Source organism: Microchirus variegatus (assembly GCF_963457635.1).
Source record: "Microchirus variegatus genome assembly, chromosome: 17".
NCBI lineage: Eukaryota > Metazoa > Chordata > Actinopteri > Pleuronectiformes > Soleidae > Microchirus > Microchirus variegatus.
In genome coordinates, this window is record NC_139818.1 from 16634881 (window position 1) to 16662835 (window position 27955).

The 27955-nt window shown below is 40.7% G+C and overlaps 1 protein-coding gene across 1 annotated transcript; it reads right to left on the reverse strand.

Moving 5' to 3' along the window:
• Window positions 1-390: 390 nt before the first annotated feature.
• Window positions 391-27925, reverse strand: LOC310938743 (thyroid hormone receptor alpha-B; the record flags this gene model as incomplete). The annotated part of the gene is made up of 8 exons (XM_083903325.1): window positions 27797-27925; window positions 18695-18756; window positions 13637-13737; window positions 11900-12047; window positions 11093-11298; window positions 3996-4142; window positions 1695-1953; window positions 391-641 (listed from the first exon to the last, which is right to left on the reverse strand). Exons 1-8 carry the CDS (start codon window positions 27850-27852, stop codon window positions 391-393), a joined length of 1230 nt encoding a protein of 409 aa, XP_083759451.1. The 5' UTR covers window positions 27853-27925.
• Window positions 27926-27955: the final 30 nt, after the last annotated feature.

Genomic DNA, 27955 nt, shown 5'->3' on the forward strand with positions numbered 1-27955 from the left:
GTGTGTTGTGTGTGTGTGTGTCTTGGCAAATGGCTACAACTCTTGCTAGATAAGACATCATGCTCAGACAGAAGGGCCCCCCACACGGATTTAAAACTGGGGTAAGTAAAAGGAGGGGAGAGAGGTGGAGGAGAGGGTGTTCAAAAGACAAACTCCGTTTGTTTGCTCGACTCTCCTGTTGCTGGTGTGTTGTTTTTGCTATTATTGTTTCCAGTTTTTTTTTTTTTTCTTAAATCACATGCGGTAAATGTGACGGTGGAGAAAAGCAGATTCCTGCAGAGAGGGCTCTCTCCCTCCATCCTTCCCCTACCAAAAAAAAACGATGGCCCTTCCCCATCTACCGGTTTTTGCCCCAGCTTCCTCTTCCACGCGCATGGTCGCGGATGCGTTTCACACCTCCTGGTCCTCGAAGACCTCCAGGAAGAGCGGAGGGAAGAGTTCGTTGGGACACTCCACCTTCATGTGAAGGAAGCGGCTGGCATGGCACGCCCCGATCATGCGCAGGTCTGTCACCTTCATCAGGAGCTTGGGCCAGAAGTGGGGAATGTTGTGCTTGCGGTAGTTGATGTAGTGCTCAAACGCCAGCAGGTAGAGCTCCTGGCAATTCTCGATCTTGTCCACACAGGTCAGGCCAGAGCGGTCTGTGGAGAGGGAGAGGATTGGGTGAGTGGAGCTCAGGAACAGGAACAGGAAGTGCAAAAGGTATGAAAACTAGTGCTGGGCACATTAACGATGCTAACAGGGTCAACGTTAAAGCATGGCGCGTTTCAATGACGACTGACCGGAAAAAGACGCGCGTGAAGTCATGTCATTGTTTAAATGAGTCTATAAAGTAACGCTAAACTTTAAAAACAGAGGCACACATATGCAGTACACAGGTATGCTGGTTGTTGTTGATTAATGAGCATTCTCCCTATCAAATAAATACGCAAATAAAATAAATACAATAATGCCGTTTTCAATTAAAACATTAGAAAAATGAAAGTATTGAGTATTGGCTCCAAAACAGCATTTTATCTGGATCTTTACGGTTATTTTCATAAAAGAAGCAATCTCCATCCATGCTTACATGACAAATATTTTATCACGTCCATTGAAATATACTGGTTCAGCGTGGCTTAGAATTAGAGGAATTTCACAGCTCATTTGCACTCCGCTCTGTCCCCTCAAAGTTCAGCAGTCTGCGTGTTTTCGCTCAGAATTATTATTATTATTATTATTATTGTTATTATTATTATTATTATTATTACACTGCTTCTACTGTGAGGACCGGGATTAAACACATCCTCTATTTGCATGGAATTATTCAAAACCACGGGCACACTTTGTAACATGCTGTTATCCTCGATTCTCTGTCTGCTGTGTGAGAATTTTAAGCAAACCTTCTATGAGTTAGGGCTTTTTAATCATGCACAGATTTTTCCTACTGCTGAATACGTATTTGCACTTGTATCCTTGGGCCGTTACTACAGTTTGGCTCACAATAGATTCCACAGTTAATGTGATGTGTATAGCAGTGGAAAATGAGTAGAAATAACGACTGTCAGGGAGCCGCGTCTCCAAGGGCACAGAGAGTGAAATTTACATTTACATTTACATTTACATGAAGCTCACTCTGCTGCACAACCAGTGTCAGAAACAGTCAATGCGGGAGAGTCAACTTTTAGAAAAGAAGCCCGACGGAGTCACCAAACCTGAGCTCATCAGCAGCACGGCCTGCAACAGCGCCACCTCCGTGTCATCTAGGTTGAACTGCGCCAGGCTCTTTCCCAAATCGAAGATGGCGTCCGACACCACGCCCAAGCCGCCGTTCTTCAGCTGCTCGCGCTTCACGGCCATCTCGCCGCTCAGCGTGAGCGTCTCGCTCTCGGGGTCGTAGCGGATGGCAGCTCGCAGTGACATGATCTCCATGCAGCAGCCCTTCAACAGGATGATCTGGTCTTCACAAGGCAGCTGGTGAACAGAGACAGTTTGGGGAAAAGTTATTCAACAACACCGAGAATGATTAATTACGCTGAAATACAAACCTTTAATACAGGAAATAACACTGTAATTACACATTTCTTTGCCTTTTCAAAGCTATGCAAAGAGCTTAGCATAATTAGCAATACTTTTATTGTACCATCAGTTTAAAAAAAAGAGAATTAGCTTTTGCTTTTTGGGAGATGCCTTGATCATCTTAATAACAACAATAATAATACACTTTATTTTTATAGCACACTCCATACAAGGATTGCAGCTCAAAATGCTTCACAATAAAAGGAAAATAACATTTAAAAAGAAAAGAGATGCAAATACAACAATAAACGACAACACAGGGTGGAAAAGGCTAAAGACAAAAGGTAGGAAAGTAAAAACCCTGTTTTAACTTGGAAATAAAACAAAAGATGCAAATAAAACAGTAAAATACAAGCGTCAAGAGGTTACAACTCTGTTTAAACTTTAAATGAGTAGAAAACAAATATTGGACCTATTCTGGCCTGCCATCGTTAAAACTTTACAAATACTCTGTGTTTATTACAGCCTCATGCTTTCACAGCAAAAATTATTTTGCCAAGCAGACAAAACAAGATTAAACCCTTAATTATGAAGAGACAAACTACAAACGCCGTTGTGCTTAGCTATGGACAAAAAAAAAAAAACAAGATAGAAAAGAGAATTCATCTGCGCGTTGAACTTTTGCCACTGTTTCACTTGACTTTACTTGAGGATTTAGTTGATGGATGTCTCACATTAAACACTGAAACATTGCGAGTCCATCTGGGAACATAAAAGTGGTGCATTCAATTCTACAGAAAGTAGTTTTAGATCTTGTCTTGCTTGTTTTGGAGTCCACCAAACAGCACAGTAAACATTTCCAGGAAACTGAAAATGCATCAAACGGAAAAGTGTAAAAACAATTTCCAGCCATTACGGACGAGGATTCATCAGCCTCAGCGGACGCTTGACATCTGACCTCCGGTGATGATTCCAGTTTATTAAAACGCATGTGACTGATGGCCTGACAGTGCACGTCCTATCTTCATTTCCATATCCCCCCAAATCTAAGCCATCTTTTTGGTGAGCGCCCAAGTGGTAATCAAACAGAATTATTGTTTAAAGATGGACTAAGTAAAGAAAAGTGGGATCAGAAAAGGACAGTGCAGATGCAGTAAAGCAGGAGAAGACATGAAAATGGGTTCCTTTTCCACCGACAAAGATTTGAACAAGTGCACCCTGGTGTTAACAAATCTGCTTTGACTTGATTGACTCGGAGTTTAATCTCACTTCAATATGAGCATGTTTCCTTTTTATTCTCGTCGCTATTTACCGCTAATAATTAATTGGCATTCACTGGCTTTATTCAACTTGTAAATGTGTAGCTAGCGGGCATGCTTAAATGCTTTTTAATGCAATTACTGCTACACCAATTTGGAGGAAATAATAGATTCAGTTTTAGTGGCTTTGTGAGTGCTTGCTTTGTTTCTGTGCATTCTTATCAGTAATTCTCCGCGGTGGCATAAACAGAAAGAGAATGCAAGTCGGTTAAGTAAGGATTCTGTCATAATGTAATTTATTAGATTGTGAATAAAAGATAACACATTAGGCGCGAAAGGCTAATTGTCCGTTTGAGCATGCAGAATATTAACTCCAATATCCAGCAGCAGAAGAAGGAATTAATTACATAGTAGTTTACACACTGATTTGAACTGTAGTTGAACTGTTTTTGCAAGAATCTTTTAATTTCACTTTCAAATAAGCATCTGTCGTTCATATTCTCAAACACAACAGTGGATTAGAGCTACAACTTTTTCCTCTCTGTAAATGTATCACACAGCAGACCTCCTCCACACGCCCACAAGCACTGAAAAACACGGCAACTCGGGAACACGGATAATTGTCCAATCAGACAAGGTGTCATTAGAAACAGCAGGGAGGCGAATAACAGAATTACATAGTGACGATAAAGGCAAGGCAAAGGGCCGGCAGGAGTTCCTCGAGCCACCACCACTCACCTCAGAGAACATGGGCAGTTTTTTGGCAAAGTCGACGACACGAGTGATGGCAGGAGTGATGATCTTGGTGAACTCGCTGAAGGCCTCCAGGTCCACCTTGTCTCCATCCGATGTGGGGGTAACCGGGGACTGGCCAATTTTGTCCGGCTGCATAGACACACATGGGTTGGCTGATTAAAGCATAGCTGAAAAAATTACATAGTGATACAGCAAATCCTGGCCCGTTAGCATTTTCAAAATCCTCTTTCCTACAGGAAACAACATCTTTTACTGTTTTGTGTGGCATTTCAAGGACAATTGTCACCAATCCAAGTGCAAACATTCCACCAAAATTCACACTATTTTTGCTGAGGCACCTTTGCTGCATCCAACAACTTTAACTTAAAGTAAAACAAGCCAGCCAGAGCAGAATGATAATGGATGCAGACCATTCTGCACCAGCACTGATGCAACTACATCGCAAACCAGACAGAATTAGTGCAATGTTGTCAGTTTAAGACTGTGCTGCTCTTCCATTATGTGAAACCACTGCTTTGTTCTCGTCTATATCCGTTTACTACTTGCCTCTTTAATGTCGATACACTTCTGCAGTATTGACCCAATAACCCAAAGTTGGTTACATCACTGCTCTCGCGAAAGGCTGCGTTTAAGCGGGTGTGAATAAAGGAAAGATCAAACTTGAGCACTTTAGCACACAAGTAAATATAGCAGGGAATGGGTACGTCCTTAGAAGACAAGAGAGTTTAAAAGAATAAAATAAGATTAGAGAAGAATCGATAAGAGTTGTGTGTGGGGCTCAGAGTAAAATAAAGTAGAGGAAACAGTGTAGATTTTAAACGAGTTTATTTCCTTTCTGCTGCCTTTTGCAGAACGCTCACTTGCCTTGGGAGACAAATTAAAACCAATTTATCCGATAACGCCGGAAGATTGTGTTAGCAGAGGGACATGTCACCAGACAGATAATGCTTACTTAGTGCAGAACTGCATTAGGGAACTAAAAATCAATACATTTATATAAATATATATGTTTGTGTGTTTTGGTTTAAAACTTTCCACATTCATCCAAATAAAGCGCGTGTCAGGGCTGAGACATCTCTTCAGGGTGAGCTTCGACAATCAATGGGATGAGTAAAGGAATAATCAAGTCCACAAGGAATCATAATCTGGGAGGAAAAGAGCTCGCTTTTTTTGCTGCGCAGCCAAGAACTGAGTAATTACGGAAAATGTTAATAATTGTAATAATAACTCCGACGGATTGCAACTCTTGTCATACGAGAGCCAAAACAAAGCATTGGTTTCACTGGTGGAGGTCAGTGGCACGAGACAGAAAGATGCTGAATTCCTCGAATACTCTGAGACAAAGGCCACAAGTTCAGCTCTGCCTCATCGGCCGATACCGACACAGACGACAGCAGCAAACGTGGAGTTGTGAACACATTATTCTCACTTCTCACCTCCAGTGGCCACGCAGCCAAGAAGACCGCTAAACTAGCCAAGATCTCAAGAACCCAAAGCAACAGAGGTACTGACAGAGCTGAAAACGGCTTTAGTTTTAGAGAAACCAGCCTCTCTTTCCAGTAATCCATCGACCTTATTGTCAGCACGTGTTTTCATAAGGACCCGTTTCTTCGGCACTAAGTAGTTTGAAAGAAAACTGTCTGGTGATGTGTCTACATTAGCGGAAACACCGGAGCTGGAAACAGATGTTGCTCTTTGAATTTTTCTTTAAACACAATTTTTGAAATTGCATCACTTCATTGTAGCTGTGGCGGGGCGGCGGTGGCCGGACCGAATCTCAATAACAGACACTGCTGCACCTGGTGAAACAAAAACCATGTGTGTAGCAACATACCACGCACGTTACACATTGTTTAAGAAAATTTTTATATGCGAGACAAAAAAAAACAGTTGGGGCTGCAGCTTTTTCCTTTAACCATGCTTTACCTATATATTTTTTTACAATCAGGAGCTTTGACACCTTCACAGATGACGCACACGTTTATATCATATATAATCTTTTGTATATCATCAGCGTAGAGCTTCATTTTCTCTTTCTAATGGACAAACGTGTCATTGGAAGGGCTCACGTTTATTCACAACACGGTCGAAATCTTGGGAAACATTGGGCTAAATCAGAAGAGCTGGAGAGTTGATGATGTCTTTGTTGATGCACTTGGTGAATTAGGTATCAGCTACACCGAGAAGAGAAATGGAAAACAACATTTAACTGCTCAACAGTTCAAATTATGACTTTTTTCAGCTAGATTGGAGCTGAAGAAGACAAAGAAGGTCCATATATACGTTTCAGATGCACTGACCTGTAACTGGATATGTAGCCTATCATACATTTGAATTAATGAGCTTATTTTTTTTCTATTTTGATTTATGCTGTCCTGTCAGCAAGAAGCTGCTTCGCATTAGCCGTTTCTATGTCTTGTTATATTAAAATGTCATACTTTAGCAATAATTGATGGTCAAAATAAATGCCGATACTCTCCATGCAAGCTGAAGACTCTCATCTAGTACATACGGGAAGACAAAATAAGGTTTACTACACTGTACATTGAAACACATGCTTCGTGAAAGTGGATCTTTTGGTATGTAGGTCACAAATGTTGTTTTGTATACGTGCGACTGATTGCCCGAGTTCTTGTTGTGTTCTCATGATCGCGGTCTGTTTCTAATTGTCGGGATTGAGAATAATTCAATATCTGAAGAGCAGACCTTTGGTCTTTTCAGGTTAGTTTTCAAATGGCTGTAGATTAAGTTTATGACCTGCTGAATATCAGAGACTTGTGTGATTTGAAAAGCTGCCAGTTAGGGGTTTATGCTTCACTTGGCCTGGAAAACTCAATAAAAGACTTGGAGCGCAAAAGCACAGATTGACCTTTACTAAAGAGATAGTGAGGGTGATAAGAAAATGTATTCTTTATAGCATCGGCGAGCCTCTAATTCATCGTCTAAGGCATTTTTTGTTTTTGCCGTGGCTACACAGACCTTCTTGTTTCAAGAACACAAGCCCTTAGCTCTTAATGTCCTCTTCAATTTGTTCACACACATGCAGACACAAGAGCACAATGTTGTTTATGTCATGTTTATGTCCCTTGTTCTGCTTTAATACAAGCGACATCAGCAAACCTGTGTAACATGGTTATAATCCAGACTCTTCTGTCCATTGTGGGTTCTTAGATCAATTAATTGAGCCTTTACTGTATAATCTATGTTTATTATTTTCTGGCAATAGCATGAATTTGAACCAAATCCCCCACAATCTGACCACATTCCCTTCATTGGCTCCCCAATCTATGTTAGATCAAAACTTTAATGTCCTTTAAATGATAAAATATCAGATGAGCTTGCCCCCTCATACCTGTCTGATCTCCTTAAAGCCCCATATCCCATCATGTGCTCTGCGCTCTCCGAAAGCAGGGCTCCAGTCTGTCTCAAAATTAAAAAAAATATTATACAACTATTGACCTCACTTTCTCTTGTTAGAAACTATATCTACTGACATTAGACTGCTGAGGCCTTTGATGCCTTCAAATCTTTAGGTCTTGACTTTTATCAAGCACCTTCTTGGGTTATTATTTCAGACTTTGCAGCTGCTACTACAGTCCGACACGTCTGTACGAAACCAGTTACACCCAAATAATAAATGTTTTTCCATATTATTCTAAACTTTCTTCTGTTTTTGCTCCCGTCTCCTGGTTCTTTCTGCAGGTATTTCTGCTTTCTGAGCCGTGGAGACTGGAAATATGACTGTGAACCTGCTTTACATCTACACTGCTGTGCAATAAGTCTTGTGGCACCCATGTCAGTCAACTCCTGTGATCATTGGCATTTGGATTGGAATTACGTGACTGAGAGTTGGTCTTATATATTAAGAAGCTGTCAATGAGTTTAACTCATAAAACATGTGTGTGTCAAGCACTAAATACCTGACACTTTAATCTGTAGAAGCTTTAAAAAAAATAATATATATATATATTTTTATGTCAGTTGGGATTAGCTCCACCAGCCATCCTCGATCCTCACGGGAGGAAAAAGCGGTAGATAATGAATGAACGAACTGCAAAAACAAGTTTTCCATATGTTTTGTTCAGTTCCAATAAAGTGATTGAGTGTGGTATAGCATTGCTAAAACAACAAATCGAATGTTGGACCAATACTTTTGCATAGTACTGTATATGTAGACCAAATTGGGAACGCTTCAGGCTTCATCCTACATGTTCCTGATGAAGCTCCTGATTAATACACATATGGGGATTTGACAAAATATACTTGCATTATAAAGAAAGAAGAGATTCTACCTCTCCATACACCTCTTTTATAACTCTACCCCCATCCACCCACCCTCCCCTGCCAGGTTAAGGAACCTCTGCTATAATAGGATATGTGTACTATATTATGTTGCTTTTGTAAAGCAACACAATGAAGGATTTCAACCTTCAAATAAAGTCTCCCAAGTTATTTGGATGGCACCGCTGTCAAAGCCTGAGCAGGTCTGCATCACCTGTACTCCTATGATATGGAACTTCATGCATCACATGATCATTTAAAGAGATACACTGTTATCAAAGAGATAATAAAACAGTGTAATCGTATTTGAATAAAATGCTATAACAAAGAAGTATCGTTGCTTGTCATGAATTAATATCGTTCACCAACTGTAGGGGGACCCAGAGAGCAAATCCTACGTTGTGTCACTTCAGGGACTTCTTCCCCGTTATAAAGCTTTACACCTCCTCATCTCCATAATTCCCACATGGCCCACTTCCCCATCACATTGCCACATCCTCCTTGTTGCCTAGCAACTCTCTCTTCAATACTTGCCATCACTACAAACTACAAATGCTTTCAACACCCCCTCCTCTTCACATGAACACCCCTTATTTCTCATAGTTCTTGAATTTGGCCGTGGTCCTCTGGTTCCACTGCTGCTGCGAAAACCCCTTCATATGTGGACCCACATTTTTTTTAAAGTCACAAAATAAATCACGACGAGCAAATGTGTGCACTGACATTTCTGTGACACCTCGTATTGTTTTGAGTAGGTCAGCCTTTTCCAAGAGGTAACTCTAAGAAGAATAAGAACAGCCTTTGTTGTCATTGTATTGCATACAACGAAGTTAGATTGCAACTCCTTAGGGGCATAAAAAACAGTTTAAATAAAAAAAAATTCAATCAAATTAAATTAAAAAAAACTATTTAAAGACAATTAAAAGTACAAGAATAAATAAGCTGTATGCATACAAAAAGATGAGAATGAAGAGGTGTGGATGCATTTCTGTGGTATTAATAATTATGATAAATATAAATATTAATTACTCTATATTGCACATGATAAACGGAAGATATTGCACATAGTAATGCAACAGATTAATGGCATAATGGTGAAGTATCAGGTAATGCGTGGGTCTTATTTTGCGTGTGTAAATGTGGTGATAGCTCTAGGAAAGAAGCTTTCCCTGAGTCTGTTTGTCCGAGTTTTCTTCGACCTGTAATAGATAAATAAATATTCATGTTGATTACAACAGATACACTTCTGCATTTTAGGTATCACTGTATACTGTAAAAGTTAGATTTAAATGAGCTCAGATCTCTCTAACTAAAGTGGTGTTTATATCCCGCGTTGCCCAGCGTCATAACACAGTATGTTAAAAGAAATTAGTCCTAGTATAGTGTGGTGCACACATCCTATTATAGCAGAGGTTCCTTAGCCTGGCAGGGGAGGATGGCGGTAGAGTTATAAAAGAGGTGTGTGTGTGTGTGTGTGTGTGGAGAGGCAGACATAAACACTTGATGCATGCTGCTACTGTTAACAAAGCATGGACAAACTTGTCAAAATGTGTGTCAGCGTTTGTGTGTGTGAGAAAAGAGACTATGCCTGCCAACATCCCTGCCAACTTGCAGATGACGGGAGGATTTGCCTTGGCAGAGATAAAGCAGGAAGCTCAAAGAAAACAGAGGGAGGGGGGGGGGAGTAAAGTAAGGTTAGCCACTGAGGAATAGTGAGAAAGGAAACACAGGAGTATGGACGGGGGAAAGAGATTAAAGGGAAAAAGGAAAAGACTTGGGGTGTGAATGAAAACTATGAAGGGAATTAGGTCTGGTTAAGAGCCCAGAAGGATTAGGATGACTAAAACTCCAAAATGCTTGAGAACACTGCGGGAAAAACAGCAAGGAATTATAGAGTTGTAAAAAAAAAAAAAAAACTACTTTGACAGTGAGTCATGTGAGGAATAAGACTCATAAAACAAAACCCCCATCATGCTTGTGTGAGAGAACACAGTACTTGAGTTTGTAATGAAGTTGTGATATGGAACAAACTGTGCAGCAGCAGTTTGAGGTGTGAAATTACAAATTGGGCAGATCATAGTTGAGTGTTTTATCTAAAAAATGATCATGTCCAAATACAAAAAGTCTTGTTCATAGAGGGTTCATATGTAATGAAGTGAAAATAATGGTTCAAAAAGTCAGTATCTGTATGAAAAACCTGAATGTAATGAAAACATATTAATAATATAATTCACTGCTGTTCTTATGAGACACCTCATGTCACAACATCATGTTGTGTAAGGCAAACAAAATGTTTCCATAGTCGTGGCCATAGTTTGATCACATACTTATTATTGTTCACACTTTCCTTGTAGGAGAGATTAAACGTGACACTCGAGATGCGCTCGCTTTCATGTTGACTTCCATTAAAAGGTTGCTTCAGATACAGAAACAATGGGATAAACCGTTGGCTCGTCTGCTCATCTCTTGTTCTGCCAGACTTCTGTTGTGCCGATGTTTCCAGATCTTACAATTACTCTACTGGGAGCAGTGTTATCATATCCAATAGAAAAATAAAACCTGAGAAGTGATAAATTTAAATTGCCTGTTTATTGAATATTAAATATGTGCTTGTGGAAACAAAAAGAAGTACTTTTTCTCTCTGGACATGGTGCATTTTGGGTGCTCTTTTTCCCACAGAGAAAGAATAGAAAATAACGTGCAATATCAAAAGCAGATGTGCCTTCCATATCTCTGGCTTTAATAGTAACACAGTGCTGTAATTGTTTTTTTTTTTTGTTTTTTTTGCCATGTCTTACCAGGAATTTTCGCTTCTGTTTCCACTGTGCACCCTGAGCGTTGGTGTGTCGATGGGCCTCCGTGACATGACGGATCAGCTCCCACTCGGCCCCCGTGGGCTCTGGACGGTTCTGGAGGGTTTTCACCATTTCCTCCTTTTTGCGTTTCTCCCTGTTCTGCTCAATCAGGCGCCGTTTAGCGACCCGCTTCGATTCGTCGAGCACCACTGGGAGAGGGAAGAGGGGGGGGAAAAAAGGGGGTATGCAATTAGCTTTTCTGTTACCTTAAACCACAGCTTGTATATATGTTTCTGTACAAATGCTCTATATGAAGACTGCACCATCTTTTCCGTCTACTTTCCATTCTAATTTATTCTCCTCACAATTTGCCTAATGCTGGACTCACATGCACGTGTCACGCCAAAGCCTGAAGGTAGCCAGGTCTGATGCTCGGTACTTAAAGCAGCTATTACAGAGCTGTATCTGTCATGACACTATGCATCTGGTATTGTTGGGGTGCACTTTGACGACAACGTCCAAGGTTTGAACTTTTTATTTGATTTCCAAGCGTTCCAAACATATCTCAAATCTTCCGCACATGCAAAGCAGAGCAACAGACCCACGATGCAGTTCAGCAACGCTATATTGCTCCAGTCAGAGAGAATGAAAAGTGTTTCAGTTGACGTACATGTGAGTCCAGGGTAACAAAAACAATATAAGCTGTGTAATTCTTAACATGAACAACAACTTTTCCGAAAACATTAATCTCCAAGGTGTATTATTGTATATTCCCATTGTGAGTAGAGTGATTAAAAGTGTAACACTCACAGTCCATCGCCATGCCCACTGCAATACACTTCTTGAAGCGGCATAGCTGGCACTGGTTGCGGGTGATCTTGTCGATGATGCAGCAGCAGTCATACTTACAGGAGTAGGCGGGGTGGAGGTTCTTTTGTATGGTCCTGCGGAAAAAACCCTGCAGGCAGACAGAGGAAGGGAGACATGGTTGATTGGACGCTACAGGCTGCGAAAGACAGTAAAGGACATTATGCAAAGAATATTTTGCACTTTTAAGGGGTGGAAGGGCACGACGGGGTAAAGCAAGAGAGGGATTATCTCTGTGACTTCTGGAATTGTGGGCGAGTGAAAAACAAGAACATTCGAAATTCATCTGTAGCCATGAAATAAAGCCTGGATATTGTATTTATACAGTTATTTAGTGATAAACGAAGACGTCCGTGTGTCTGCTCAACTGTAATACCGACAAAAATAAACTCCTCAATCAATCACACATGCACACACATACCCTTTGCTCGCTGCGTTTAATCCCAGTCCCATAAGTGGTGCTTTAGATATCGTGTCATTGATGAACAAACAGAGGGAACAGAGGCGGATTGATCCCACACCTGACTGACATGTGATGTACGGTTTAGAGCTGATGGGGACAGACTAACAGGTTCCACAGATCATCTTTCTTCAGCTGTACATACCGTGCCTGTGATATAGGTATGTATATGTGTGTGTGTGTGTTCACTTTGAAGTAGCTGTTTGTGTGCCAGACATGTGACTGTGTGGAAGCAGCTGACCTCAGAGGGTTCATAACAAGTTTTCTCACACACACACACGCACATATATATATATACGCTTGTGTCTGCACTCACCAGCCACTTTATTAGGGTTAATCCGTTCGACCGCATGTTAATCAGCCAATCACGTGGCAGCAACTTAAGAAAAGCGAGCATCAGAATGTGGAAGAAAGGCGATTTAAGTGACTTTGAATGTGACACAGTTACTGCTCTGATTATGTCAGTAACTGCTGATCTACTTGTGCAGCCCTCTCTCAGGTTTACTGAGAATGGTCCAAAAAAAAGGTGAAAATATGGTAGAATGGTTCTAAATGATAAAGATGTAACAGTAACTCAACAAACCTTAAAGCAGATACTTAATTAAGTACACATAAAATAGTAAGAGAAAAAGAAAAATAGCCTTTATTGGCATTGTAATTAGAGTGCAACTCCTTTTGTGCATAAGAAACAGTTTAAATTAACACAATAAATAACTAGAAAAGCACTCGGAGAGCGCAGACCTCCGCCAAGGCAGCTCAGTGCCTTCTAAATACACCCTGTCAATACACCATGTAATCAATTGTTCCAGGTCCCATTGCGGTCATTTCCTGAAAATTTCATCCAAATCCATGACCTTTCGAATTATGTAGCTAACTAATTAGCTAATTAACTAACTAATTAACTAGCTAATTAAAACAATGTTGTAGCACAATAATAAATAAGCTATATGCATTATTTATGCATATAAATAGTACCTGAAGAAGTGACCAGTAAATGTACACACAGAGAGATTCTTATGTGGGTTATTTATACTAAGGCTGCAACTATCGGTTATTTTCATAATCGAATAATCTGTCTATGGTTTTCTCGATTAATCAAATACTTGTTTGGTCTGTAAAAGGTCTTTGTGCTGGAGAGGACACTTTAAAAATAAAGATGTAAAAGTGTATATATTTTGAAATAATTAGGAGAAAAATAAAGGAAAAGGTTGGTTTCATACCTTGCAGCCCTCGCATGTAATGCAGCGGTAGTGGTAACCTGTGGCCTTGTCGCCACACACCACACATGGCTCATCCTTTTCGAGGTAGCTGGGTATATACCCTAAATTAGAGACAACAACACATAAAGACATTTCAATTTATTGCGTTGCTCAAAATAGTGAAGCATCCGTAGCATCATTCACAATCGTGATACTATATCAGTTTCCACTCGCATTTCCTTTACCACAGAGGACCGCTGGGTCTCGCCAGTGTTCTCCAACATTACACCCCGACATGTGATTCCAACTAGCACACGATTGGACCCAGAGCCCCCTCTGCTTATTTACCCAAACTATGGAAAAAACCTCACAACACAGTTCCACCTCTGTTTGATGAAAAACACATTAACATCTTGAATCATGACTTAACTTGATTCAAGTTAACTTTTCTTTCTAGGTTTCCAAGTGATGAATAAAAAACACTCTCTGGTCAGTCTCAGATGTCCGACATGATTACATTTATTTTCGTGGGCCAAGAAACAAAAAAAAGCTTCCACATGACTAACAATAATGCGAGAGCTCTGACGTAAGAATCTTGCGTTCTGAATGGACAAACAACACAACAGGAGACGTTTGCCTTCAAGGAAGAAAGCTTTCCTGGCACAGAGCGTACAGGAAGTCGGGTGAGGTAGTATGAAGAGCAGCAAAGTCTGACTGAGGAGCAATTTGTGGTGGATACACTTACACTGGGAGAGTGAGATTTAAATCCTTTCCCTTTTCTTTTGTCGACTCATCATTGTCACTGTCTTAACTTCTATTATTAGTTTCCAGCAGCAACTTTGGTTGGGTTTAGTCAACAAAACTAGCTTCTGTTCTGTTGACGTTCTGACAGGAAAAGCTGAGCGTGGCCACAAGCGTAGTAGTGAAAATGCTTCACGAGGTGGAAATAGCATTCAGCAGCGGGCCCTCAAGGATAATTTGTTTCTGGTGAAAATGTAAACATAGCTTTAGTTTGTTTACAATTAAATTCCACAGGGCACCCTATAAAAAGGCAAATGGCTTCTTCAACACAACAAATCCTGTAAATTCTTCCACATCCACACAGCGGCTCTGGGGCCATGCAGGACCAGTATGTCGACAGCAGCGGCTCTGCTCTCCTTGATGGTGTTGAAAAGCAGAGGGCTACCAAAATGGTAGAAATATCATATAGTATAGTATTAAGAAGTATCAGTCTCTCCGTTTTTTATATTTCTCGCGTTACAGCACCACATGCAGTCATGGCATATACATACTACAGTGTTTAGAGTCATTTTGGGGAGATTCGTGTGCATGAATGCAGACACTGTTGCATCACATTGCCATGGTTACACACTTTAAAGCAGTGTTAAACTCCCTGAACTCTCTCATCGCTGAAATGTAATACACATAACCTCAGTGCAATAAAGTATATATACGTACATATGTACATATATACCTATATGAATATAGGTATGTATATATGTACACGTGTGTATATACACACGTATAGATAGGTATATATACACGTATATATACATATATATGTATACATATATATACACGTATATATATTTATATACACGTATATATATATACACACACACACATGTATACATGTATACATATATATATACACACATATATATATATACATGTATACATATATATACACATGTATACACCTATATACACATGTATACACCTATATATATACATGTATACATATATATATACATATACATATACATATACATGTATATATACATATATTAAATCTTGATTGCACCTTATCCTAAGTGTTACTGTGTAGACGAAGGCAGTGAATGATCATAACATGCCTTTTGAGGTGTAACAGGCAATGTTCCCACATGTTAAATGTCACGCTCTTCTATCCACATGGAAAAAGCCGGTTCTGCTTCAGCGACATGACGCACCTGAGGTCGTGCTCATAATTCACGCAAAGGTATCATAAGGTGGATAGAAGCAGATGAGGAAATTTGCATATTCCCTAAAGCTCGTGTTCCCTCTCATGCCAATCAAAGCCGAGTCTGGGATATAACAAGTTTATTGGCCACTGGAAATGGGACATTAGTGTCAAACAGAAATGCGTGTCTTTTTATAGACTCCAGCCATAATTAAGCCAAATGTATTTACATTGTTTTCCCTCTGGAATATTCTTCTTCTTCTCCCTGTAATCTTCCCTCCATTATAACTAAGGGGAAAAGGACATTATGTTCTTTTTCCATACGGCCTGCAAGACCAGTGAGACCGACAGCGTGAGCAGAGATACACAGGAAATAGCAGATTTCCAGTCACCTCGTACAATATACAGCGATGAAAGAGGGGGAGGAAGGAGATGGTACAGTGGTGGGAAAGAGAGGGAGAGGAGCCTTAAATGGGCATAAATGACTTTTCACCACACTAATTATTAACTATGACAATAGAGCTGGGTTTTAGAATCACTTCAATAATAATTATTATAATTTTAAAAGCTGTTAAACTTCACTATAACATGGAGAAGAATATAAGAAGAGATTCAGACTCACTCCTCCTGAGTGGGGAAGAAAAACAACCGTGGCCAGAAAATGAAAATAAACTACAGGAGACTAAAAGTGAGTAGAAGAGGAAAAAAATGCCAAATGAAAGATAATAGGGGGCAACAAAGAAAGAGCTTATAGGGAAAAAATGTCATCTCCAGTGTGTTGGCAAAGCATGCAGTAGCAGCAACCGGATCCTCACGCCAGTCTGCTGCGGCTGTGTGTGGAAGCCAAGCCCAAAAATCAATACTGCTGCAGCTTTTTGGCTCTGCCCCGGCCCGTCCCTCCCATGACAAGCCCTGCAGTACCTCCACCAACAAACCCACAGAAGGAAAGTGGATTTCAGTAGTGTGGCTTATAGGCAAGATAAATATTTTCTCTCCACAAACTGTTCCAGTGTAAGATCAGCCGCTTCTTTTACATCGAAGTGTGCAGATTAAAGGAAACGTGAAACTAATCTCTAACCGGATTGTTTCTCCCGAGTTCCGAAGATGACATCAGCTGTGGTGACATGACACGTGAGGTTGTAAACACTGAGGATATAAGTTGAAGTTAAAACTCAGTAAAGTTAAAAACCAAAATAGATTCACTGAACTATGATATAAGACAAAGAAAAAGCAGCAAATACATATTGGATGAAGTGAAAAATAATGTTTTTGCATGCAGTATTTTATGAGTTGTTGGATAAATTAACCTTTGACCTCCACAAGAAATGGCTGCATGACATCCATTAACACTGATGCAGCCTTTGTGTCTCAGTTGCTATGTGCCGACTGCGTCGTGAGTAAAGCTGAAAGGATACGGTGATAAGTGACGAGCCTTTTACATTATAAACGTTTGATCTGTTGCCAATAAAAACTGTATCGATTCCAGGTTTGAAAACATTTTCAAATAACGTTCCTGTTGACTAATAAATCCGCCCGTTAATTTCACACTACAATTGAATCATTCACCACTGACTGAGTTTGTTGCTTTGATTCCACTACATCTGCTTCCTGGCTCCACATCCAGCTTTGTTCTACAGAACAGAGCAGGCTGAAGGTCGGGGAAGGCGCAATATCAGATTTTCACGAGGCCCAGAGAATTCATCTCTAGACTCTAGACTGTGACCAATTTTATGCCACATGTGACCAAAAATCGTTCGAGTCAAGTCTGGAGCCCTATTCATACAGTAATATTGTTTTTTCTTTGCTCAATATCTAAAGAAAAAAACAGCCAATTTGAATGTATTCGTTGTGTTTATGTCATTTTTGGCAACCCTCTTTATAGTTTCACCAGCACAGTTTTGAGTCTGATGACCAGTGATGGTCAGAGTGATCAGGTCAAGGCTTTTCCTCCCCTTATCATTATTTAATAATATTATTTAGCAGTAACAGTATTAGTGGTGATTTAATTTGGCACTCTAGAGTTTCATTGGTGCGTCTCCTCAACACTAGCGACAGCGCTGAGGCCTCAAAGGCACATGATTCGAATTACAGTGTTTTTGTACATAGGTTCTCCGCTGACAGAGACTGGAGGAGACCAGAGACAGAAAACTTCAGTTTCTTTGTCCGCTCGCTCGTTGTGGTTGTAAATAAAACTTTGAGGCATAATTCAAAGCAAATGGACAGTCTGTGAGAGAGAGAGAGAGAGAGAGAGAGAGAGAGAGAGAGAGAGAGAGAGAGAGAGAGAGAGAGAGAGAGAGAGAGAGAGAGAGAGAGAGAGAGAGAGAGCACTGAGAGCCATAAACAGCTGTTTCTCGCTGCTCCCAGAAAGAGCACGTTTCTTTCCTCTCCTTGCCACATGATTTAATAGGAACTGTATTATTTGCACAGCATTATCATATGTCTATTGTTAACATTATATCAATATAAAACATTATATTCTTCATATAGGCATAGTTGTTGTGATAGGCCGAGCTGAACCAGCAAATCATCTTTAAACAACTCATCTGGTGTGTCTGGTCGAGGGTCCGCTCTCCCACAGGGAAAATGCTGACATCATTACAGTGGATGAAATTCAATCTGAGACAACCATGCCCCTCAGGCAGACACATTTCATACATCCCACATTTCAAATGGACTGTGGCAGGCAAAAGAAGGTACAAGACTCGAGTAGTGATGCAGAGAGGCAGGCAACATTGCCTGCTGAGGGGGAAAACATGAGGGAAGGACAAGCCTTTGGAGATGTGTTTTATAAATGCCAAATCAAGCAACACCGGTGCTTGACGCTGGCGAACCTCCCACTCCATCTCTGTCAACGCTACTCTCTTTCCTTCCTTTACTTGCCGGGGGAATTCAGAGCCGTCACTCCAGGCGCTTCCGTTTTTGATAACAGATGCCAAGATGCTTAACTTTCTCTCTTTGAAGGTGACATAATCAAAACATGAGGCAGCAGATTTAGGAAAAGTGATATCCGAAAATGCACGCCTCGCCACATTTAGATCATTTACATCGCGTAGTGGAAGCCGTGTTTCCTGGCTGGCACAATTCACTGCACCTATTGATAGCGTCTCCATTAAAACCATCATCCATCATTTACTTACCAGTCATACTCTTCACTGAACATTGGCTGTTCTTCCTCTTCCTTTTCGGGCCATTGAGCCACCTGACAGAGAATGAAATAGACAAGAGAGAAGAGAAGAGACACAGTTAATCTATTTGAATATACCTCACAGCAGTATATAGATAAGTTACCTGGATAAAGCAAAACACATTGACTACTGCCGTGTTCTACCAGCCAGACATCTGGCATTCAATTTTGATTAGGGAGGTTTTTTCCCCCCTGTATGGTTCCTTAATTGTAACAGAGGGGTAAAGGAGACTATTTAGACTAAAGGCTTTCATCATAAACACTATGTGAAAGTAGAAGGGAGCTTTCCTTACAACAATGCCAAATGCATTTTGGCAGGAAAACGTCTGTTCCTTAAGGCGTTCACAAATTGAATCCAAGCAGCAGTATAACACAAAAAAAAAAAAAAAGTTTTGTGGAGAATACAAATAAACCTCCAAAACAAGTGTAATTGTTAGGGAGTTGGCTCCACGATAACAGGAAACACAAAGTCTGCCACTTTAATGTAATCAAAAAATGATAACAAGTAAAGATAACACACACAAGAGCACATGTGGAAGGTGTGTAAAGCACAGATGGAAACAGGAAAAGAGAACAGAGGAAGGAGAGAGTTAAGTACAGGCGAGAGAGTCTGTGAGTGTTCCATATCAGTGTTGGATGGATGCGTTTGGAATCCCTAGAGTCCAGCTCTGTGCTCTCAGATGCTCCCAACAGCCTCCAGCTCTCCTCCCACACCAGAGCTCTTTAATACTAAAACTCGAGAAGGAACAGACTACATTTGCATCATCAATATAACACGGTCCCACTCTGTTAAGATGCAACACCCAAGTGTATAGTTCACATTTGCATGCGAGTCGTTCATTATATACGAAAAGTAAAGTGGGGTAGGCCTCGGAAAAGTTTTTTTTTTTTTTTTTTACTTCTGCCTGCTCCATTTCAGACCACAAGGATTTTGTTTTTCTCTCCTTCCTTTTTGCTCGTCTTCTTATCATGTTTGAAATGAACAACCAAACGGTTGACGTAGTGGTTAGCACTCCTGCTTTTGCAGCAAGAAGACCCGGGTTCAAGCCCCCGGTTGGAACAAGGGCCTTTCAGCATGGAGTTTGCATGTTCTCCCCATGTGTGCGCGTGGGTTTTCTCCGGGTTCTACGGCTTCCTCCCACAGTCCAAAAACATGCAATATGGGGATGAGGTAAATTGGACACTCTAAACTGACCATAGGTGTGAGAGTGAATGGATGTTTGTCTCTATATGTGGCCCTGTGATGGACTGGCTAACTGTCCAGAATGTCCAAGCCCCACCTTATATTTCCCCATCTCATTATATCTTAGTCCCCCGACTCGTTCTTCGAGGTCATCCAGACTCGTGATGACCCCCCGTACCCGTTTTAAGACACGCAGAGAGTGTTCTTTTCAGGCAGACAGGCTTTTACTTAGCGTTGACTTTCATTTGTGTATGACAACTGTGAGTAGTACGTGTTCTTATTTTTCCTTGCTTATGATGGTACAGCACCGCCTATTGCCCAATGCTAGCTGAAATTGGTACAGCAGCCTGTGGTGGATTAAAACGGTAGAAAATGGATGGATGGATGTTTGAAATAATGTTATGTTTGTTTTTGTATCTGTTGCTGAAACTAGAATATTGTTTCTCCAAGGAAATGTTAGAGCGTCCAAACATGGAGGGAGCACATTTCTGTTAATTAATCCCCAGAATGTCAATGTTTGGTCACTGTACGTACAGTGAAGTATACAATAAACTTATACTGCATTCACTCAGTTTTCTTTCTTTCTTTTTTACATCTAATAAAAGAAATCCACTGACAATCGTATCTGAAGTCTCTGAACATGAACAGACAACCCCAACAAATATTAACAGCAGCCACAGCAGCACACAGATAAGGTGTTTTTTCACTGCCACTCAAAGTTGACATCACCATCACGGCGCACAGCTACTTGAGGCGACAGCCATCAAATTGTCAGCGATATGTGACAGCAGCAGGTAGTGGTACATAGGCAAACGGGATAAAAACAGATGCTCTTTATTTAGGTCTCCATCACTCCTGTGACAGCTACAGCTCCCCTGCTTCTCTCTTTCTCTCTCTCTACTGAACATCAGCATCTCAACAGGGCCAGCATAGTGTGTCACACAGCGACAACCTGTCACATATTATAAAGCTCTGTTTTCTTTCAGCTGAGCTGTGTTCAGCGCTCTGTTTTCATGTACGCTGCTGCAGCTCCAACCCTTTGAGGTCAGATCGATCGCAAAACAAAACAAATTTCAGCACATTCAGTTCTGCATTTACAGTGCTTTTCCTCACTCAGTGTGAACACATAGAGAGAGGTGGTGTCAAGTGGCTCTTGAAAACAAAACACAAAAGCACACATACACAACTCAGACACGAAGTCTCTATGTTTGGTTAGATTTTCATAAGGAGGCTGCACTTTAAACATTCATTATTTTCCACCATGAGGGGTTTTAAAATCACCATGTAAACAAACTTGGATGATAAAAGGCAAACAGCCTGACAAGATGTCAGACTGAATCACACAGCCAGTGAACATGTGGCTATTTGGTGAAAATATTAGTACTCCTGCCTGTAGATGAAAACATCATGCATAATTGAGCATTTTTTGATGGAATGAAGGTTTTTGCAGGTTGGGGCATGACACCGTGTGCTGCGCCAGCATACCACAGGGCTTTTAAAGCTCCGGCTCTGATGGAATACAGATTGGAACGCATCTCGAAAACGTACACGTGCTTTTAAGAAACTCGATCCAACTCCAGCACAAGCAAGAACGTATGAAGTACTTTTCCTTACTTTCGCTCACACACAAAAAAAAAACACAATTTACAACTTGAGTGGAAATGTGAGAGAGCGACTTTGTTTGATTACAATGATCCAATAGCTGCAGAAAAAAAACATGTGCACATGCTGTACGACGAAGCACGTGTTGCGCGCGGCCCAAAACAAATTTGGACCAGAAGAATCGACGACACGAGCCAAAAAGATGTCATGACGGAGAGTTAGAGCGCTGACCTAAAGATGCACTGGTGGGACTGTAAAATTTACAGAGCAGAGAGGCAGCTCATGTTGTAGCTGCTACACAGCCCTTTAACATGGATTCCGTTTTTGGATTCTCACTCTCCTCAAACCCCTGCGGATCCACTCAGGTGTAGTCTAGAGTACATGTATTGATCCAATACTGCTCAAAAATCACTGGATCAGGCATCACAAAAAAACAAAAATGCTAAAACGGATATGATCCAAAAGCCTTGAATGAGCACAGACTGCAAAAATTCTAATAAAAGCAGTGACGGCACTTCAACTAAATCGTGTTATGGGGCTGTTTATTTCTTCTTTATAGGAACAGAATATTTGTTCTGCATCAGCAAAATGTGTTGTAAGTGTGTGTTTAGTAGTTTAAAACAAAGTATAACAACTGTATCGGGCTGATATATTGGTATAGGGCTGTGATACCGGCATCAGTGTTGGACACAACAAAGTGCTATTGAGCCATCCCTATGCTCTCGTGCTGCTGCGAGTGTCGCCAGGTTTATCGTGGACTGGAACAAAGCCAGTTTCTCCACCTGTGACACTGACAGTGACTGTGGAGGTGCGACCTACTGTACAGGTAATTGCTGAGCTGTCAGGGCAAATATAACATACTATATGACAGCATTTAATGCCAAGTGAGAACAGCATGTCCTTAAACTCACTTCACTGTCAACAGCAACTTGGAGGGGAACTCCACCCACTCGTGGGTATAGATGTTTTTGGCATGTGCATATGCTGTAGGACTTTTATCCTCTAGAATAACCTAAAGCTGACATGAGTGTGGTGGAGGTCCTAAGTGGTCCTAAAGGTGTACACAATTCTATTGGCCACGGGTAGGATCTCCCAAATCAAGCATGGTGTCTCATGAAATCCGCAAAATGCAAATGTAAAGAAGGAGCCACACTCCTACTGTACTGCAATCTCGAGGAAAAAAGCAGGTGATGTCTTGTGGAGCTGCTACACCCATGACCCGATCTCAGATAAGTGACTGTTGATGGATGGATGCAAGTCATTCTCAACCCATAAAATAAACAGTTTGATAACTTTAATAGCAAATACCATATCAGCGTCCGAAACTACAACTTACATTACTGCTTTAAAACCTTCAAATTTGCTCATTTAAACAGAATTACACCCAAAATAGCCCTTCGGTAGACTGAAGATAGCGTTACAGCCTTTTGTTATCATTCATCTTGATGACACATTGTCTTATGCCAAACTAATACCACCTAACTAACATTTTGTGTTAATCAAATAAAGGCAGAGTCTTCTGATTTGATTATTACATGTGGTCGAATTGTGATCACTATTGTTTTGCACATAAATTGTGCGGTCCTAGTAGACCTAATAGTCTACTGAAAGAAACTGTCCAAGAAAACCAACAGCAAGTTCTGCAGATCATCCAATGTGACAGGGACACTGTGTCCGCAATGTTACATTTTCTAAATGTCACTTTTCATTATTCCGAGCACCCAGATAAAATGTCCAGTCCCCTACATTAAATTAGAGCAGAGGTCAGAATCTCTTAGATGGTTATTTCAAAACTTGGACAAATAAAACTCCGAAACCAGACACAAGTGAGATAATATATTTTTTTGGGGTGAACTGACTCTGACTCACAGGACTGGGCTGAGAAACACCTGCTTTGAAGCTGACACAGACACAACAATAAAGAAAAGACACTCAGAATAGTCCAGACAATTACATCTATGACGGTGTCTGAATGATGCCCAGTGCTGAGAGTGTCAAAAGAGCCTTTTGCCCAGTATATACGCCCGTCTCATACTGTACATTCACTGATAGACACGCTGTTTACCCATGTGTTTGGCCACAGTGTAAATTACAGACAGACTTAGATGAGGATATAGCATGCCTCCATGTGAACGCAAGACAACTCCCACTGTCCAAATACACACATGCACGCTGTAAACCAAATATAACCGTTATTAAATCCTCAAATATGTACAGCTCGATACTTTCTGTACAAAAGGCCAAAGGGTCATATTTTCTCTGCATTTAGCTGGACGTAATTCACATGTGAAATCCATAAATGCTTATTTTTAACCCCGAAACCAACATTTTTCTGAGACGTTGGCTCCAAAATGTCACAGCTGTTAAAAGTGCTAATGAGATGACTGCAGGGAGACGGCTCTTGTACAAATGCAGAAACAATAATTAACTGAGGCAACTGACCGCAGTCCTTACTCACTGACTTACAAACACAAGCATGCACGCACACTCATGATTTCATTCTTCTTGTTTTAAGCCAAACCTTCAACGCTCCCACTCGCTGTTTCCCTCTAACTAATGATGAAGGCTATACATTTTACATTTATTTTAATCTTCTCTAACCATTATTCTGTAAAAGGGGAGTCATTTTTAACCCTAACTTGTTTTTTATAGTGAGGACATCCCCATTCCCTAGCCCCTTAGCGTAGCCTTTACCATCACAGCTAAGTGCTCACCCTAAAACAAGGCCTTAACCCTGAAAAAGCCCTTTAAAGTTGTGGGGCTGAGACAAAATATCCCCAATAAGGTCAAAATGTTCTCACATACATAGGTTTGTAAAAAAAATTGTACCTCACAAAGACATAACTACAAGTTCACACAGAAACAGGACGACCTCCACCGCCGTTAGCTAGTGGTGCCGTTTGTTGCTAGCTAAGGTAGAACTACAAGCTAAAGTTGAATCTGTGGCATAGAACTAGAAACACTTCAACACCCTGCTTTGTATATGCTTTAGTTTTATGTTTTTTGTCGACTTCAAAAATACGAGATTAAAGACGACGTCAACATGTCGACATTAAACTTGAAATGTCGAGAATAAAGTTGAAATTAAGGTCGAGATTAAAGTTGACATGATATTTCAACTTTATTCTCGACATTTCAAGTTTAATCTCGACGTGTTGACTTTAAAGTTGTTAATCTCATTAAGGCAAAAAAAAAAATGTTTTCTTCATGTGTGGCCCTAATACTCCGTCGTAGTATCACAGAAAACTTAACGTAACTCCATTTTTGTCTTCTTTGGTGAGCAAAGAGGGCATTAATGCAGGCCGAGCTGTGCTCACAGCTCCCACCGCTGGACAACTTGGTAATTACTTTGCAATATTATTATGATAATACTTATTATTATTATTATTAAACATTTTATACATAGCAGTTTTAACAGATGCTCCAATACACTTCAACGAAATAAAACTAGCAGAAAGTACTGAAAGTTACACATTTAAATGCAACATGCGTTTGTTGTGTTTTGAATGCTACTTCAGTACAGTCATGGATGTGTTTGGGGAGGGGGTTCCGTTTTAAACAGCTATCCAAACTTTAAGATAAAAAAAAACGACCACACCACAAGCAATAGATATGTATAGACAGAGTTTGTATTATCCAATTAGCTGACAATTGTTTCAGTAATAGATCTACCAAAATAGTCTTTAGTTGTAGTCCTAATCCCCGGACAAGCAAGTGCCAAGTCATAAAAACCTAAAGATAAACTAACAATGCCTTTATCCTGGACATGACAGGACATCCTCGTCTGGGGGGGGCGAGGAAAAGCTGTTTTTTGTGTTAGTCGAGTTCAGTGGCAACACAGACATTCTGTACTGCCAAATGATTCAGGGGTGAAAATCTGATTAACGCACAACAGTAGCAGCAGCAGCGAGGTAAAGGAAGACACCACATGGAGCCTGACCTTTACGTCACAAGACGTTAAGGAGACAAAATGATGGTGAAGGTCACGTATAGTATATGGTACTTAGCTGTGGAAATGATCAATAATGCAATTGTTTCATGTTTATGTTAAATAGGCTTTCTTCTCTACATGTGTGAATGTCTCTTGGGTAAGACTGCGCTTCCTTCCTCTGGATGCAGATAAATGTTAATGCTGTTCCCGTCATAAACACTGCAGTGTTATTATCATCCATCTCCTGATGTTTACTGCAGAACAAAACAGCTAATACATGTGGTAAATATCAAATTCAGCTGAGCATTGCCTTGAGCAATTAAAAGAGATATCATTTATATGCAAATGTCTTTATAATCTTTTATAGCACCAAGAGGACTGCTGCCTGAGAAATCTGATCACAGCGATCTGCGCTCACACATTTGACTGGAGGCTCTCAGATGACCGCAGAGCAGAAAGCACATTAGCAACAAAGGTCCCAGCATACAATCCGACCACAATCAACACTATGGTGCAAGCATTTCTTGATGCATCTGCGTGCCTACATTTTAACCAAATCCAGCACAACAAAATATGACCGGTTCTATGAAGAAAAGTGGTATTAAGTAGCATCAAACTTAGGAGGGAACTCCTCCAGGCTCCACACAAACCTAAAAAGCAGGTTGATTTGTTGCTATCATCTGGATCTTTGTTGAATGTGAAAACAAACTGCAAAAACGGCACTCAGTCATGAGCCAAACAGCCTCAGATCATTGTGTTCTAGTGTGATTATTTAGTGTGCAGGTGTCCGGTATTAAGTGATACTGTAATTTAGTGCAAGTGAAGCAAATCCCCCTTTCACACCTTGGCTTTTTTATGTCGGTGGAAAGTTTTGTTTTGAGTTGACTGCCCTAAGACTAACTTGGAGGAGTTTGTGTGATCTTCACCCACGGACAAGGACATGGAGATTAGAGAATCTAAATTGTTCTAGGTGTGAATGGTTCTTTATCTCTGCATGTTAGCCCTGAAATAGACTGGTGCACCCCGTCTCTCCCACAGTAAAACCAAAAGTTTATAGTATACAGAACCGTTCAAGTGCTCTGTGTGTGTGTGTGTGTGTTCAGAGACAGAAACTGTGTGTCCTGTATTCTATCTGCATACTGGTAACACAAGCAGTGCTTCAAACGGTTCAAAACAACAGGTTGTCAACATGCAGATGTAAGAAAATCCACTGTCATGCCAAACACACCACTTATATCCACACGGTGTGAAGCCCCAAAACATGCTCATGTGCTGTGCCTTTTATTATCCCTGAGGTGCAAAACACTGGAGCCAACGCTGTGTACAGGTGTTGGGGTCAGAACAGAGGATACACGGGACACTTAAACCCGAATATGTCAAGTGAAAGAGAAAGGCCCCAGTGCATTCAATCCTACATCCATGACTGAACCGACTGTCCCCGTCCCGTAGCAACAGAGCTGTTAATCTCACTGACAGGTGTCCATGTTAGCCCAGGAATCTATCGAGGCTCCGGGTGGACTTCCTTTACACAAGCTTGTAATTCACGTGGAGACACAGTGGAGGGGGGGAATCTGATGCTGCATTCCAGGCAGCCACAATAATACAACAATACTATGAACATAATGACTAAAATGTGGGTTTAATTGTGGAGACAGAATATATTGGAACACTGAGAAGTCATTTCTGTGCTAAAAATGGTGATTACAACATACTCTTGATGTTATATTCCATATTTATACTTTCAAATGCATTTTAAGTCATCTGCAGCATTTGCAGACACATTTATTTTTAATTAAAAGCGCGTAATGTCCCCTAAATGATCACAGCATTTTGTAAATGAGCTGAAGTTGGTTCTCAAAGCCAGAGCAGACTGATACTGACTGATAACTCGTACTCCAGAGGCCCCTTCCTCTCGCAGCGGCACCACGTGAGGCCCCATTTCACTAATATTATGTTTTCATTAATGAGAAGGGGCTTAAAGCGTGCTGTGTTTGTTTGCGTTATGGCCAGCCTGGCTGCCTCGACTTCTGATGAAATTAAAGGGTAAAGGGGAGGAGTGCTACCAATGTTGGCGTATTAAGCCTTACGTTTTCTGGAAAATAATTTTGACAAGAGGAAGGAACAGAGTTGTTTAAGTTGTCTGGAAAAACAAAACAAAAAAAAACCTAGTCTAGAGTTGTAAAAACAGAGAGCACCATATGAAATATGTAGATAATAAAGGGGAGACTTTGTGTGTCCTCAGAAAACCTGATTACATAATATAAGTTTACATCAGGTAAGACAATGTAAAGTAATCTTTAGAATGCTACAAAAAATATGAAGATGAATTTTCAACTCACCCTTTCTCCTCGCCCTCTGATGGGTTAGAGTCCTGCTCCTTGGGCATGTGTTCCATTCACCTTAATTCCATCCAGCAGCCAATTATGAGAGACTGAGGCAAGCCCCACCCTCGGATGCACACTTGTCATTCGCTGGTCGGGACGGGTCGATCAGTGAAA